Below are 14165 nucleotides of genomic sequence, written 5' to 3'. Positions count from 1 at the left end.
CTTTGTGGTAAAAACAGTTTATTTGTTTTGGATTGTGATATTTTAATTAAAAAAACTAATTAAAAACAACTGAGCTCTTTTTTCTTTTTCTTTTTATTGTGCTTGCTTTTTTTTGTTCTTTCTTTGTTAATTTAGCTCATCATTTTATTTTCAACTTTTGCTTTTATTATTAATTAATTAATCTTATTATTTCATATTATTTCTTCATTTTTTCCTTCTAATTAACTATTTAATAATATATTTTTTCTTCAATATTTAAAAAGTGGAAATTAAATTGGTGCAATGGGTGCATCAGGCTTAGGCTCTGCTTTAGCAAATTGCATAAATCTCTCAAATTTGACACTTTCTCTTCAGTAAAAACAGTTTATTTGTTTTGGATTGTGATATTATAATTATAAAAACTAATTAAAAACAATAAAGCTCTTTTTTCTTTTTCTTTTTATTGTGCTTGCTTTTTTTTGTTCTTTCTTTGTTAATTTAGCTCATCATTTTATTTTCAACTTTTGCTTTTATTATTAATTAATTTTATTATTTCATATTTTTTCTTCATTTTTTCCTTCTAATTAACTATTTAATAATATATTTTTTCTTTAATATTTAAAAAGTCGAAATTAAATTGGCCATGAAGGTGCATCAGGCTTAGGTTCTGCTTTAGCAAATTACATTAATCTCTAAAATTTGAAACTTGACCTTTAGTATAAACATTTTATTTGTTTTGGATTGTGATATTTTAAACTATTAAATTGAATATAAAACAAAAAAGCTCTTTGAATTTATTTGATTGCTTTTATTTATTTTAATTTTTTATCTTTTTTATTGCACTAATATTATTTTATTTATTAATTTAAAAAATAATTTTTAATTTAAAAGTTTATTTTATTTGATATTTATTTAAAATTTACACAAATTTATTATAAAAGTATTAGCTCAATGAATAAATCATAAAAATTCAAAGTAATAAGGAAGTGTCGTAAATCAAAAAGATTAGTTGTCTTTAGTTTCTTTTGATAAATAACTGGTGAAAAAAAGATGAATAAATATAAAATGTTTGAATAATATTATATATTTATTATTTAATATTTTGAAAAAGTGTTTTTAACCTAAAATATAAATAGATAGATATATAAATTTTATTATTGATTTTATATTTATAAATATCATTCATATTTATTTTTGTAAGTAAATAAATTATTTATAAAAAATAAAAAAACAAAATTTAGATAAAACTTAATGTTCTTCTTCTTCCTTTGTTTTTGAATGAAAAAATTGATGAGTAAAAATGAGAGTCATATATTTTTGATGTATTTTGATTATAAGGACCTCATATTCATTAAGAGTGAAATTTATTTTTTTATGAGGGTAGTATTAACTAATTTCATTAAATTTTCATGTATTTTTGTAATTAGATTTATTATCATATTTATTGAGAATTTTATTTTCTACTGGGTTCGCATTACTAATATCCTTTATATAAGACATTATCATCTACACTAAGAATTTAAACTAAATAATTATAATCATCGTCATCTAACCTACTTAAATACTCCAACTCGCCTTTTTATAATTTAAATAATAAATTAATTTATAAAAATATTTATTAAAAATAAATTGAAATAGATTAAAATTTGATAGATAAAATAATTAAATATTTACTTTATTATTTGATTTATGCTATTTTATCTTTATTTGATCTTATTCTTTTTTTGGATATAAAGTAAAAGTAGAAGAGCAGATTTTTTTAGGACACCTGTAGTACTGAACATTTATTTGCAAAATATCTTCTCGCTTTATATTAGAAACCCTAATCATCTATTAAAATAAGCATTTAATCTCTTTCTACTCCTTATTCTATTAAATTTTCTATTTCTTTGCAAAGTAATTATTTATCTATTATGATGATTGTTATTTCATCTGCTAAGTTCTCTTCTCCTGATTAATAGCTGTCTTATGATAATATTGGATTATTTTTTTCAATTATTTTTTAGTGTCATTAAATATTCTACTAGTTTTAATTTCTTTTTACCTGGATTTAAGGGTATTTATTTTATTCTATGATTCATTTCTAAAAAACTATTATAATCATCATTATCATATATGTCAATTAATTAATCAATCATCACTATCTGAATCAAAAAGTTTATATTAAAATACAATCTCTTCCTAATCTATGATATTAAACTTGCTAAAAATTTTGCTTTTAAGATCCTCAAATATCTTGATCATTTAAACTTAAAAAGTCTAATTTTAGAATAATATTAATAGTCCTATTGAAAAAGACGCCATTCCTATTTTTTATTAAAATATCTATTGACTTATTTTTAAAAACACTTAATGTATTTCAAAATCAAATTTAAATTATTGTTTTTCCCTTAATCTAATTTTATAAGTATTATTTAATTGCAATTATACTTTCTTTTTAACAAAATGATTTACGGATAGAAAAAATAATAAAATATAAATAATAATTAAAATAAAAAAAATAAATGATTTTTAAATTTATTAAAAGTGTATAACTATTATAATTATTTTTCTTATTTTGACTTTGTTTTATCAATTATTTTATAAAATAAATAATATCTATTGGTGAAAAAAAAGAGAGATATAAAATATGTTTTATAAAATCTCTCTAATTAGGACATTTATTTGTCTAATTTAACTCAAACTTTTATTACTTCAGTTAAAATATAATTTATTTTATTTTTATTTATTAATAAGTTTTAAAATTAAGAAGAATATTATATTTTTTAATAAAATATTTTGATTTCAGGTATGATGTAAAAAAATTATTTATTTTTGAAATTATAATAGATTAAATTATAAATTAATTATAATTCTATTAAAAATATTTAAATATATATAAATCAGATTTTTTAATAAACAAAATAAATAAAAAATATATTTCATAATAAGTCAGGTAAACCATGAAATTTTTGTATGGCATCTTGCTATAATTAGAGATATTATAAATATTCCTAAAATTACAGACTTAAAACAGAAAAATCTACTTATAAACATTATTTTTATAATATTTAAGAACATTAACTACTAGGTTTTTTTCAAATATTACTAAATAAATTACTGGTCATCTTTAATTCCTACTATTTATATTTTTAAGTATATTTTTTAAATACAAATATTAAGTTTAAATAGTGAATGCTAAATTAATTTGTATGTGATATCTCTTCATATAACCAAATATATAAATTAATATTTGATAATTAATTAATTATTATATTTAATTATTCTTTATATCCATTTATTATTAATTAATTAATTAAATTTCATAAATTGCTATTCAATATTTTTGAAAAAAAAAAAAATGATATAATAGATTAAAGAATATAATAATCTGGAAGAAGTAATTATTAATTTTTTTATTAATATCCTTTAAATTTATATAAATTAATAATATAAGTTTTTAAGCTCTTCACTTTTATCTCATTAGGTTCTCAATATTGATCTATAGTATATTGAATTAAAAAATATTATTTTTATTATTATTGATATTTTTTGTATATTTATTTTTTAATTTATTTAAATAAATAATTTTTTTAAAAAAAATTATCATCATTATTTATTTATTGGTTTTTGTTAAAACTAAAATTTTTTAGCTATTTTAATTTAATTTTCATTTCAATTTTAAATAATTTATTATTCATTTTTATTATTTGATATTTTTTCTTCATTTTTTGCTATTAAAATTTACACTTAATAAAAGCTATTTACCTGTTTAACATTGTAATATTTTTAATTATAAAAGTAAATTTAAAATACTTTTCTTCATTTTTTCCTCCTAATTAACTAGAGTGAAATACCTATTTAATTTATATCTTAATAACATTATAAATAAAGCTAATTTTTAGAAATCATAACATATCTTTTTTTTTGAAAAAAATTAATTTTGAAAACCTACGATGGAAAAAAATTCATAAAAAAAAATGTAAAAACTGGTATATAAAACTCACTTTTTGTAAATTTATATGGTAACTTACTCTATTTAATGATATATTTTTTCTTCAATATTTAAAAAGGGAAAATTAAATTGATGATGAAGGTGCATTAGGCTTAGGTTCTGCTTTAACAAATTGTATTAATCTCTCAAATTTGACACTTAACCTTGGGTAAAAATAGTTTATTTGTTTTGGATTGTGATATTTTAATTATAAAAACTAATTAAAAACAATAAAGCTCTTTTTTCTTTTTCTTTTTATTGTACTTTCTTTTGTTCTTTCTTTATTAATTTAGCTCATTATTTTATTTTCAACTTTTGCTTTATTTTTTCTTCAATTTTTAAAAAGAAATAATTAAATTGGTGTAATTGGTGCAATTGGAGCATCAGGCTTAGGTTCTGCTTTAGCAAATTGCATTAATCTCTCAAATTTGACACTTTGCCTTGAGTAAAAATAGTTTATTTGTTTTGGATTGTGATATTTTTAATAATAAAAACTAATTAAAAACAATAAAGCTCTTTTTTCTTTTTCTTTTTATTGTGCTTACTTTTTTTTGTTCTTTCTTTGTTAATTTAGCTTATCATTTTATTTTCAACTTTTGATTTTATTATTAATTAATTTCTTATTATTCCATATTTTTTCTTCATTTTTTCCTTCTAATTAACTATTTAATGATAAATTTTTTCTTCAATATTTAAAAAGTAGAAATTAAATTGGTGATAAAGGTGCATCAGGCTTAGGTTCTGCTTTAGCAAATTGCATTAATCTCTCAAATTTGACACTTGAACTTAGGTAAAAACAGTTTATTTGTTTTGGATTGTGATATTTTTAATTATAAAAACTAATTAAAAACAATAAAGCTCTTTTTTCTTTTTCTTTTTATTGTGCTTGCTTTTTATTGTTCTTTCTTTGTTAATTTAGCTCATAATTTTATTTTCAACTTTTGCTATTATTATTAATTAATTTCTTATTATTTCATATTTTTTCTTCATTTTTTCCTTCTAATTAACTATTTAATGATATATTTTTTCTTCAATATTTAAAAAGTTTAAATTAAATTGGTTATATACATACATACATACTCGCACATGGTTACATGCACTCGGGATAGGGGCCCTATATATAATTACTTATACATTATTATAATACGTATACCAATTTATTTATATATAATTGTGGGTAATATACTAGAAGGGAAGGGTCACCTACACCCTAATGGCATTTCTACTAATCTTCCATGATTTGACTACGCATTATGCTCGCTTCCCATTTGTATTCCAGATCTTCTGTTCAGAATGGGGCCTCCTCTTTACCACCTATCAGATTTGGCCCTTCCCTCCTACCAAGGAGACCGCTGGTAACATTCACATTTTTACATGGAATTTTTCGAAATAAAGGGGGCGGTATAGGATTCGAACCCCCGATATCACTGCTAAGACCCTCCGACTCGCCCACTCGAGCCGCTTAGCCCTTCTTTTAAATTGGTTATGAAGGTGCATCAGGCTTAGGTTTAGGTTTAGCAAATTGCATTAATCTCTCAAATTTGACACTTTAATTTTGGTAAAAAACAGTTTATTTGTTTTGGATTGTGATATTTTAATCATAAAAACTAATTAAAAACAATAAAGCTCTTTTTTCTTTTTCTTTTTATTGTGGTTGATTTTTTTTGTTCTTTCTTTGTTAATTTAGCTCATCATTTTATTTTCAACTTTTGCATTTATTATTAATTAATCTTATTATTTCATATTTTTTCTTCATTTTTTCCTTCTAATTAACAATTTAATGATATATTTTTCTTCAATATTTAAAAAGGGGAAATTAAATTGGTGCAATGGGTGCATCAGACTTAGGTTCTGCTTTAGCAAATTGCATTAATCTCTCAAATTTGGAACTTTACCTTCTGTAAAAACAGTTTATTTGTTTTGGATTGTGATATTTTTAATTATAAAAACTAATTAAAAACAATAAAGTTATTTTTTTTTCTTTCTTTATATTGTGCTTGTTTTTTTTGTTAATTTAGCTCATCATTTTATTTTCAACTTTTGCTTTTATTATGAATTAATCTTATTATTTCATATTTTTTCTTCAATATTTAAAAAGAAACAATTAAATTGGTGATGAAGGTGCATCAGGCTTAGGTTCTGCTTTAGCAAATTGCATTAATCTCTCAAATTTGACACTTTACCTTAAGTAAAAACAGTTTATTTGATTTGGATTGTGATATTTTTAATTATAAAAACTAATTAAAAACAATAAAGCTCTTTTTTCTTTTTCTTTTTATTGTGCTTGCTTTATTTTGTTCTTTCTTTGTTAATTTAGCTTATCATTTTATTTTCAACTTTTGATTTTATTATTAGTTAATTAATCTTATTATTTCATATTTTTTCTTCATTTTTTCCTTCTAATTAACTACTTAATGATATATTTTTTTTATCAATATTTAAAAAGTGGAAATTAAATTGGTGATAAAGGTGCATCAGGCTTAGGTTCTGCTTTAGCAAATTGCATTAATCTCTCAAATTTGACACTTTGCCTTGGGTAAAAACAGTTTATTTGATTTGGATTGTGATATTTTTAATTATAAAAACTAATTAAAAACAATAGAGCTATTTTTTATTTTTCTTTTTATTGTGCTTACTTTTTTTTGTTCTTTCTTTGTTAATTTAGCTTATCATTTTATTTTCAACTTTTGCATTTATTATTAATTAATTTCTTATTATTTCATATTTTTTCTTCATTTTTTCCTTCTAATTAACAATTTAATGATATATTTTTTCTTCAATATTTAAAAAGTGGAAATTAAATTGGTGCAATGGGTGCATCAGACTTAGGTTCTGCTTTAGCAAAATGCATTAATCTCTCAAATTTGACACTTGACCTTAAGTAAAAACAGTTTATTTGTTTTGGATTGTGATATTTTTAATTATAAAAACTAATTAAAAACAATAAAGCTCATTTTATTTTTGTTTTTATTGTCCTTGCTTATTTTTGTTCTTTCTTTGTTAATTTAGCTCATCATTTTATTTTCAACTTTTACTTTTATTATTAATTAATCTTATTATTTCATATTTTTTCTTCATTTTTTCCTTCTAATTAACAATTTAATGATATATTTTTACTTCAATATTTAAAAAGTAGAAATTAAATTGGTGATAAAGGTGCATCAGGCTTAGGTTCTGTTTTAGCAAATTGCATTAATCTCTCAAATTTGACACTTAACTTTGGGTAAAAACAGTTTATTAGTTTTGAATTGTGATATTTTTTAATTATAAAAACTAATTAAAAACAATATAGCTCTTTTTTTTCTTTTTATTGTGCTTGTTTTTTTTTTGTTCTTTCTTTGTTAAATTAGCTCATCATTTTATTTTTAACTTTTGCTTTTATTATTAATTAATTTCTTATTATTTCATATTTTTTCTTCATTTTTTCCTTCTAATTAGCTACTTAATGATATATTTTTTCTTCAATATTTAAAAAGTGGAAATTAAATTGGTGCAATGGGTGCATCAGACTTAGGTTCTGCTTTAGCAAATTGCATTAATCTCTCAAATTTGACACTTTGGCTTGGGTAAAAACAGTTTATTTGTTTTGGATTGTGATATTTTAAACTATTAAATTGAATTTAAAACAAAAAAGCTCTTTGAATTTATTTGATTGCTTTTATTTATTTTAATATTTTATCTTTTTTATTCCACTAATATTATTTTATTTATTAATTTAAAAATTTATTCTGTTTTGATATTTATTTAAAATTTACACAAATTTATTATAAAAGTTTTATTAGATCAATGAATAAATCATAAAAATTAAAAGTAATAAGCAAGTGTCGTAAATTAAAAAGATTAGTTGTCTTTAATTTCTGTTGATAAATAACTGGTGAAAAAAAAATGAATAAACATAAAATGTTTGAATAATATTATATATTTTGTTATTTAATATTTTGAAAAAGTGTTTTTAACCTAAAATATAAATAGATAGATATATAAATTTTATTATTGATTTTATATTTATAAATATCATTCATATTTTTGTAAGTAAATAAATAAATTATTTATAAAAAAAAAAAAAACTAAATTTACTTAAATAAATTAAATTCTATAAAGCAAAATCTCTGGTTTGTCCAAAAACGATCAAATAATTTGAAATTTTTAATGTTTTTTTACATCTTATTAAATTATATAAATGCCAAACTTTTATATGCCAATTATATTTTAAATCTTAAATATTATCCATCAATCATATTTTTATTCTTTTTTTATTTATCATGATTAATTAGATGCCATGATTTAAATAAAACCTCAATGAGAAATCAAGTTTTACTTTTTATTTTAACTTTATTAGGTTTTTTTCTCAAATTTTTAATTTATCTTATGATGATTTTTTTCATTTTATATTTTTTAAAATCATAAAATAATTGTTTTTTAAATGATAATTTATTCATTCAGAGAATTTGCTTTTTATAAGCTTATTTCATAACAAGAATTTATGTAATTTTTTTTTAATGTGGTATTATAAATTTTAAAATGCTTATCTTATTTTTTATTATAAAATTAAATTCTATAAAAAAATTATTTAAAAAAAGTATTTTTTATTTGAAAACCTAGCCTAATTAATTTCTAGTTAGAGGTTGCCATAGATACATACCACCAGATTTTAATTAGGCGTTTAGCTATATATTTTATAATTTTAATTTAATCTTTACTAATGCTTAAAAAATATATATTAATCTGATTATTAATACATCTAATTTATATCTGTGGTATAAAATCTTAGCATTTATTTAATGTTACTATTAATGGCTATTAATAAAAGCTTTGATTATTTATAATGAAATCTCAAGATTTACTTTAGAGCAATTACTTTATTTAAGTAAATTAAATATTAAATTTTATTTGGTTAAATAATCAATTTATTAGTTTATAAAAATATATTATGTATAAATATAAGAATAATAATAAATTTATCTGTATTTTATGTTTAATTATCAGATTAAAAAATATATGAAATAAAATATATTATATTATTAAATAATTTTTATTTATTCATTCTTTTTTCACAATTTTTTATTATAGACAATTTATAATACAACCAATCTTTTTTATTTGAGGAACTTTACTTGCAATTATTATGATATCTTGATTTTGCTATTATTACTATTAATAAAAATAAGCATAAAATATTAAAGAAAAATAATAGAATAAAATGTTTAACTAACTAAATACAATATTTTAAATCATTAAAAAAAAAAAACTTTCGCAGTAAAAAAAAAGAAAAATAAATCAAATAAAAAAGCTAATAAAATAATTATTTTTTATGTTTTAAATTCATTTTTATATTTTAAAATATCATAATCCAAAACAAATAAATTCTTCTTACCTTAGATCAAGTTTTAAATTTGAGAGATGAGTGCACTTTCGTAAACCAGAACTTAAACCTAATACACCAATTACACCAATTTAATTCATCCTTTATAAATATTAAAGAAAAAATAAATTGTTAATTATTAGTTTGAAAAAAAATATCAAGGAAAAATATGAAATAATAAGAAAATAAACTAAATAATTAAATAATAATAAAACCAAGATTTATTTTAAAGTAAAAAAACGTGTTTATTAAACAAACAAGTAAAAAAACAAAAGCAAAATAAAAATAAAAATAAAAGAAAAATAATCAAATAATTTAATTGATTTTTATATTTAAAAACATCGCAATAAAAAACAAATAAAATGTTTTTACGAAAGATTAAGTGCCAAATTTGAGAGATTATTGCATTTTCCTAAGTTAGAACCTAAGCTTGATGTACCTTCATCACTAATTTTATTTGAACTTTTTAAATATTTAAGAAAAAAAAAATATAGCTATTTAGTTAGTTAGATGGAAAAAGTGAATAAAAAATATGAAATAAAAAGAAATTAATCATAAAAGCAAAAGTAAGTTGAAAATAAAAAAACTAATTAAATTAACAAATAAAGAAAGAAAGAAAGAAAGAAAGAAAGAACAAAAAAAAACATCAAGCAGAATAAAAAAAGAAAAATAAATCAAATAAAAATCTAATAAATAAATTAAAAGATTCATTTTTATATCAAAAAATATCATAATCAAAAACAAATAAACAGTTTTACGAAAGATTTAGTGTCAAATTTGAGAGATTAGTGCATTTTGCTAAGTTAGAACCTAAGCCTGATATACCTTCTTTATCAATTTAATTACTACTTTTTAAATTTAGAAGAAAAAATATTTAGTTAATTAATTCGTTTGTTTGAAAGAAAAAATGAAGGAAAAAATAAGAAATAATATGAAATTAATTAATGAATGAACAATATAAGCAAAAGTTGAAAATAAAAATATGAGTTAAATTAGCAAACAAAAAAAGAACAAAAAACATATTTTGATTAAACAAAAGAAAAATAAAAACCAGAAGTAAATTAAAAAGTTTAGTTATATTCTTTTAAATTCATTTTTATATTAAAAATAATAAAAATCCAAAACAAATAAACTGTTTTTACCCAAGATCTAGATTTAAATTTGAGAGATTAGTGCAGTTTGCTAAATTAGAAACTAAGCCTGATGCACCTTCATTACCAAGTTCGTTCAAACTTTTTATATATTAAAGAAAAAAATAGAGACTTAATTATTAAGAAGGAAAAAATGAATAAAAAATATGAAATAATAAGAAATTAATTAATTTAAAAAAATAAATTAAATAAAAAGTTAATAAAATAAATTAATAGAATTCGTTTTTATGTTTTAAATTTATTTTTATATCAAAAAATATCATAATCCAAAACAAATAAACTGTTTTTACCTAAGATTAAGTGTCAGATTTGAGAGATTAATGCAGTTTGCTAAATCAGAACCTAACCCTAATGAGCCAATTGAATCAATATTATTGTAACTTTTTAAATATTGAAGAAAAAATATGTAGCTAAATTGCTAGTTAAAAGGAAAAAATGAATAATAAATATGAAATAAAAAGAAATTAATTAATCATAAAAACAAATATGCTAATTAAATTATGAGTTAAATTAACAAAAAAAAGACTTAAATAAATCAAGCAGAATTAAAAAAAGAAAAAAAAGAAAATAAAAAGCTAATAAATTAAATTTGAAGTATTAGTTTCATTGTTTTAAATTCATTTTTATATTATCACAATCCAAAGCAAATAAAGTTTTTACTAAAGATTAAGTGTCAAATTTTAAAGATTAGTGAGGTTTGCTAAATTAGAACTTAAACTTGAAGCACCTTCATTACCAATTTTATTCAAACTTTTAAAATATAGAATAAAAAATAAAGAGTTAATCAGTTAAAAGAAAAATGAATAAAAAATTTGAAATAATAAAAAATTAATTAATTAATAATATATGGTATTAAAAAAAGATTTGCCTGTTTTTAGAATTTATATTTTTTTGAGGATAATTGATTTATACATCGGCCATTCAAAAAAATAGTGACACTAAATTTTTGAATGTCATTTAGCTATATATACCATTTATAAACCAACCAAATATAAAAGTGATAAAAATAAATTTTAAAACATGAACTGGAAAATCTTTTTTTAGTACCCTATAAAAGCAAAAGTTTAAAATGAAAAAATGAATTAAAATTTAGTAAACAAAGAAACAATAAGAATAAAAAAAATTAAAAAAAAAGCTCATAAATAAGTAAATTAAAAGAGTGATTTTTATTGTTTTAAATTAATTTTTATATTAAAAATATTATAATCTATAATAAATAAATTTTTTTACCTCAGAATAAGTGTTAAATTTTAGAGATTATTGCATTTTGCTAAATTAAAACCTAAGCCTGATGCACCTTCTTTACCAATTTCATTGCTACTTTTTAAATATTAAATAAAAAATAAACAGTGAATTCGTTTGTTTGAAGAAAATATGAAATAATAATGAATGAATGAATTAATAAGTAATTAAAGTTAAATTTGAAAATAAAAAAAAGAGTTAAATTAACAAATAAAGAAGAAGAAAAAATACAAAGCGAATAAAATAAATCAAATAAAAAGCTAAGAAATAAATTAATTAAAGAATTATTTATTATTTTAAATTCTTATATTTTAAAACATATCAATCCAAAACAAATAAAAAAACAAACTGTTTTTACCTAAGATTTAGTGACAGATTAGAGAGATTAGTGCAGTTTGCTAAATTAGAACTTATGCTTAATGAACCTTCATTACCAATTTTATTCGAACTTTTTAAATATTGAAGAAAAAAATAAAGAGTTAATAAGTTTGTTAGGTAAAAGGAAAAAAGGAACAAAACATATGAAATAATAAAAAATGAATTAATAAACAAATTAATAATTATAGCAAAAGTTCAAAATGGTCAAATAACTTAAATTAAAAAACATATAAAGAAAATAAAATAAGCAAGCAAGCAAACATAATAAAAAGAAAAGAAAAATAAATCAAAGAAAATTCTAATAGATAAATTAAAAAAATTAATTTATTATATTGTTTAATATTTATTTTTATATTAAAAAATATCACAATCTGAAACAAATAAACTCTTTTTTACTAAAGATCAAGTGTTAAATTTGTGAGATTAAAGCATTTTCCTAAACCAGAACCTAACCCTGATGCGCCAATTTCATTAATCTAATTTTCACTTTTTAAATATTAAAAAATAAAGAGTTAATTAGTTAGTTAGAAGGAAAAAATGATGAAATAATAAGAAATTAATTAATTAAATAATAATAAAAGCAAAATTTGAAAATGAAAAAATGAGTTAAATTAATAAATCAAGATATCAAAAAACACTAGCAGAATAAATAAAATAAAATGCTAATAAATGAATGAAAAGAGTTTTGTTCTTTTAAACTATTTTTATATTAAGAAATATCACAATCCAAAACAAATAAACTCTTTTTACACAAGGCTAATTGTCAAGTTTGTTAGATTAGTGCAGTTTGCTAAATTACAAATTAAATCTTATGCACCAATGTCACCGATATTATTGTAACTTTTAAATATTGAAGAAAAAATAAAGAACTACTTATTTATTTAGAAAGAAAGAAAAGACGAATAAAAAAAGAAATAACAAGAAATGAATTAAGTAAAAATAAAGGCAAAAGTTGAAAATAAAAAAATAAAATTTCTTAAAATAAAATATTTGTATTATATTTTTATGTAACCTTGAAAAAGGCAGTACCTCAGGGTACTGCATATATATATATAAATGAGTTAAATTAACAAAGAAAAATTTAAATAACACAAACAGAATAAAAAAATAAAGAGATAATAATTAAATTAAAAGAGCTTGTTATATTGTTTTAAATTCATTTTTATATTAAAAAATATCACAATCAGAAACAAATAAATTATTTTACCTTAAATCAAGTGTTAAATTTGAGAGATTAGTGCACTTTGCTAAATTAAAACTTAAGTCTGATGCACCAATTGAACTTATTTCGTTTGTTCTTTTAAAATTTTGAAAAATAATAAAGAGTTAATTGGTTCTTTAGAATGAAAAAATTAACAAAAAATATGAAATAGTAAATAAATAAATAAATAATCAAAGAAAAAAAGTTTCAAATAAAAAATGAGTTAAAAAACACAAGTAGAATCAAAAAAAATAAACCAAATAAAAAGCTGATAAATAAATTAAAAGTGTTTGCTAGTAATATTGTTTTAAATTAATTTTTATATTAAAAATTTCACAATCCAAAACAAATAAATTTTTTTTACAAAAGGTTAAGTGTCAAATTTTAGAGATTAGCATAGTTTGCTAAATTATAACCTAATTATAATGCCCCTTCATTACCAATTTTATTTAAACTTTTTAAATATTAAAGAAAAAATAAAGAGTAAATTAGTTTGTTAGAAGGAAAAAATGAATAAAAAATATGAAATAATAAAAATTAATTAATTAATTATTAATAAAGGAAAAATTGAAATAAAAAAATGAGTTAAATAACAAAGAAAAATATAAATAAAAAACACAAACAGAATATAAAAAAAGAAAAATAAATCAAATAAAAAACAATAAATAACTTAAAATAATTAGTTATTTTGTTTTTAATTCATTTTTATACTAAAAAATATCACAATCCAAAAAAAATAAACTGTTTTTACCCAAGATCTAGATTCAAATTAGAGAGATTAGTGCAGTTTGCTAAATTAAAAACTAAGCCAGATGTACCAACTAGACCAATTATATTTTCGACTTTTTAAATATTAAAGAAAAGTAATGAAGTTTAGTT

The 14165-nt window shown here is 19.0% G+C and overlaps 4 protein-coding genes across 4 annotated transcripts in view; 2 read left to right on the top strand and 2 right to left on the bottom strand. All coding sequences in view use genetic code 6, as the record gives it.

Moving 5' to 3' along the window:
- Positions 1-1386: 1386 nt before the first annotated feature.
- TTHERM_001222467 (hypothetical protein) lies at positions 1387-1911 on the bottom strand (the record flags this gene model as incomplete). The annotated part of the gene is made up of 2 exons (XM_012800870.1): positions 1387-1554; positions 1654-1911. The coding sequence occupies 2 exons, from the start codon at positions 1909-1911 to the stop codon at positions 1387-1389; spliced, it is 426 nt and encodes a 141-aa protein (XP_012656324.1).
- Positions 1912-3914: 2003 nt separating this feature from the next.
- On the top strand, positions 3915-7549 carry TTHERM_01222460 (hypothetical protein; the record flags this gene model as incomplete). Its single annotated transcript, XM_001027219.3, has 10 exons — positions 3915-3940; positions 4032-4121; positions 4299-4397; positions 4653-4742; positions 5763-5852; positions 6051-6140; positions 6399-6488; positions 6744-6833; positions 7086-7175; positions 7429-7549. 10 exons carry the CDS (start codon positions 3915-3917, stop codon positions 7547-7549), a joined length of 876 nt encoding a protein of 291 aa, XP_001027219.3.
- A 1454-nt stretch (positions 7550-9003) lies between these two features.
- Positions 9004-14165, bottom strand: part of TTHERM_001221449 (transmembrane protein, putative) — a gene marked incomplete at both ends in the record, with an annotated part of 5718 nt that continues 556 nt past the window's right edge. Inside the window, 14 exons of the mRNA XM_012800869.1 lie at positions 9004-9103; positions 9327-9416; positions 9687-9776; positions 10073-10162; positions 10457-10546; positions 10756-10845; positions 11126-11215; positions 11696-11785; positions 12066-12155; positions 12482-12571; positions 12836-12925; positions 13293-13382; positions 13651-13740; positions 14038-14165. The exon at positions 14038-14165 is cut by the window's right edge and continues 274 nt beyond it. Coding sequence (XP_012656323.1) covers positions 9004-9103; positions 9327-9416; positions 9687-9776; positions 10073-10162; positions 10457-10546; positions 10756-10845; positions 11126-11215; positions 11696-11785; positions 12066-12155; positions 12482-12571; positions 12836-12925; positions 13293-13382; positions 13651-13740; positions 14038-14165 — 1308 coding nt within the window. The remainder of the gene's footprint in view (positions 9104-9326; positions 9417-9686; positions 9777-10072; positions 10163-10456; positions 10547-10755; positions 10846-11125; positions 11216-11695; positions 11786-12065; positions 12156-12481; positions 12572-12835; positions 12926-13292; positions 13383-13650; positions 13741-14037) is intronic.
- TTHERM_01221450 (hypothetical protein) overlaps positions 14153-14165 on the top strand; it is a gene marked incomplete at both ends in the record, with an annotated part of 291 nt that continues 278 nt past the window's right edge. Inside the window, one exon of the mRNA XM_001027217.3 lies at positions 14153-14165. This exon is cut by the window's right edge and continues 278 nt beyond it. Within this exon, the coding sequence (XP_001027217.3) occupies positions 14153-14165 (13 nt within the window).

This window comes from Tetrahymena thermophila (assembly GCF_000189635.1).
Source record: "Tetrahymena thermophila SB210 genomic scaffold scf_8253899, whole genome shotgun sequence".
In the NCBI taxonomy this organism is placed as follows: domain Eukaryota; phylum Ciliophora; class Oligohymenophorea; order Hymenostomatida; family Tetrahymenidae; genus Tetrahymena; species Tetrahymena thermophila.
This window is presented reverse-complemented; position numbering and strand designations above follow the sequence as displayed.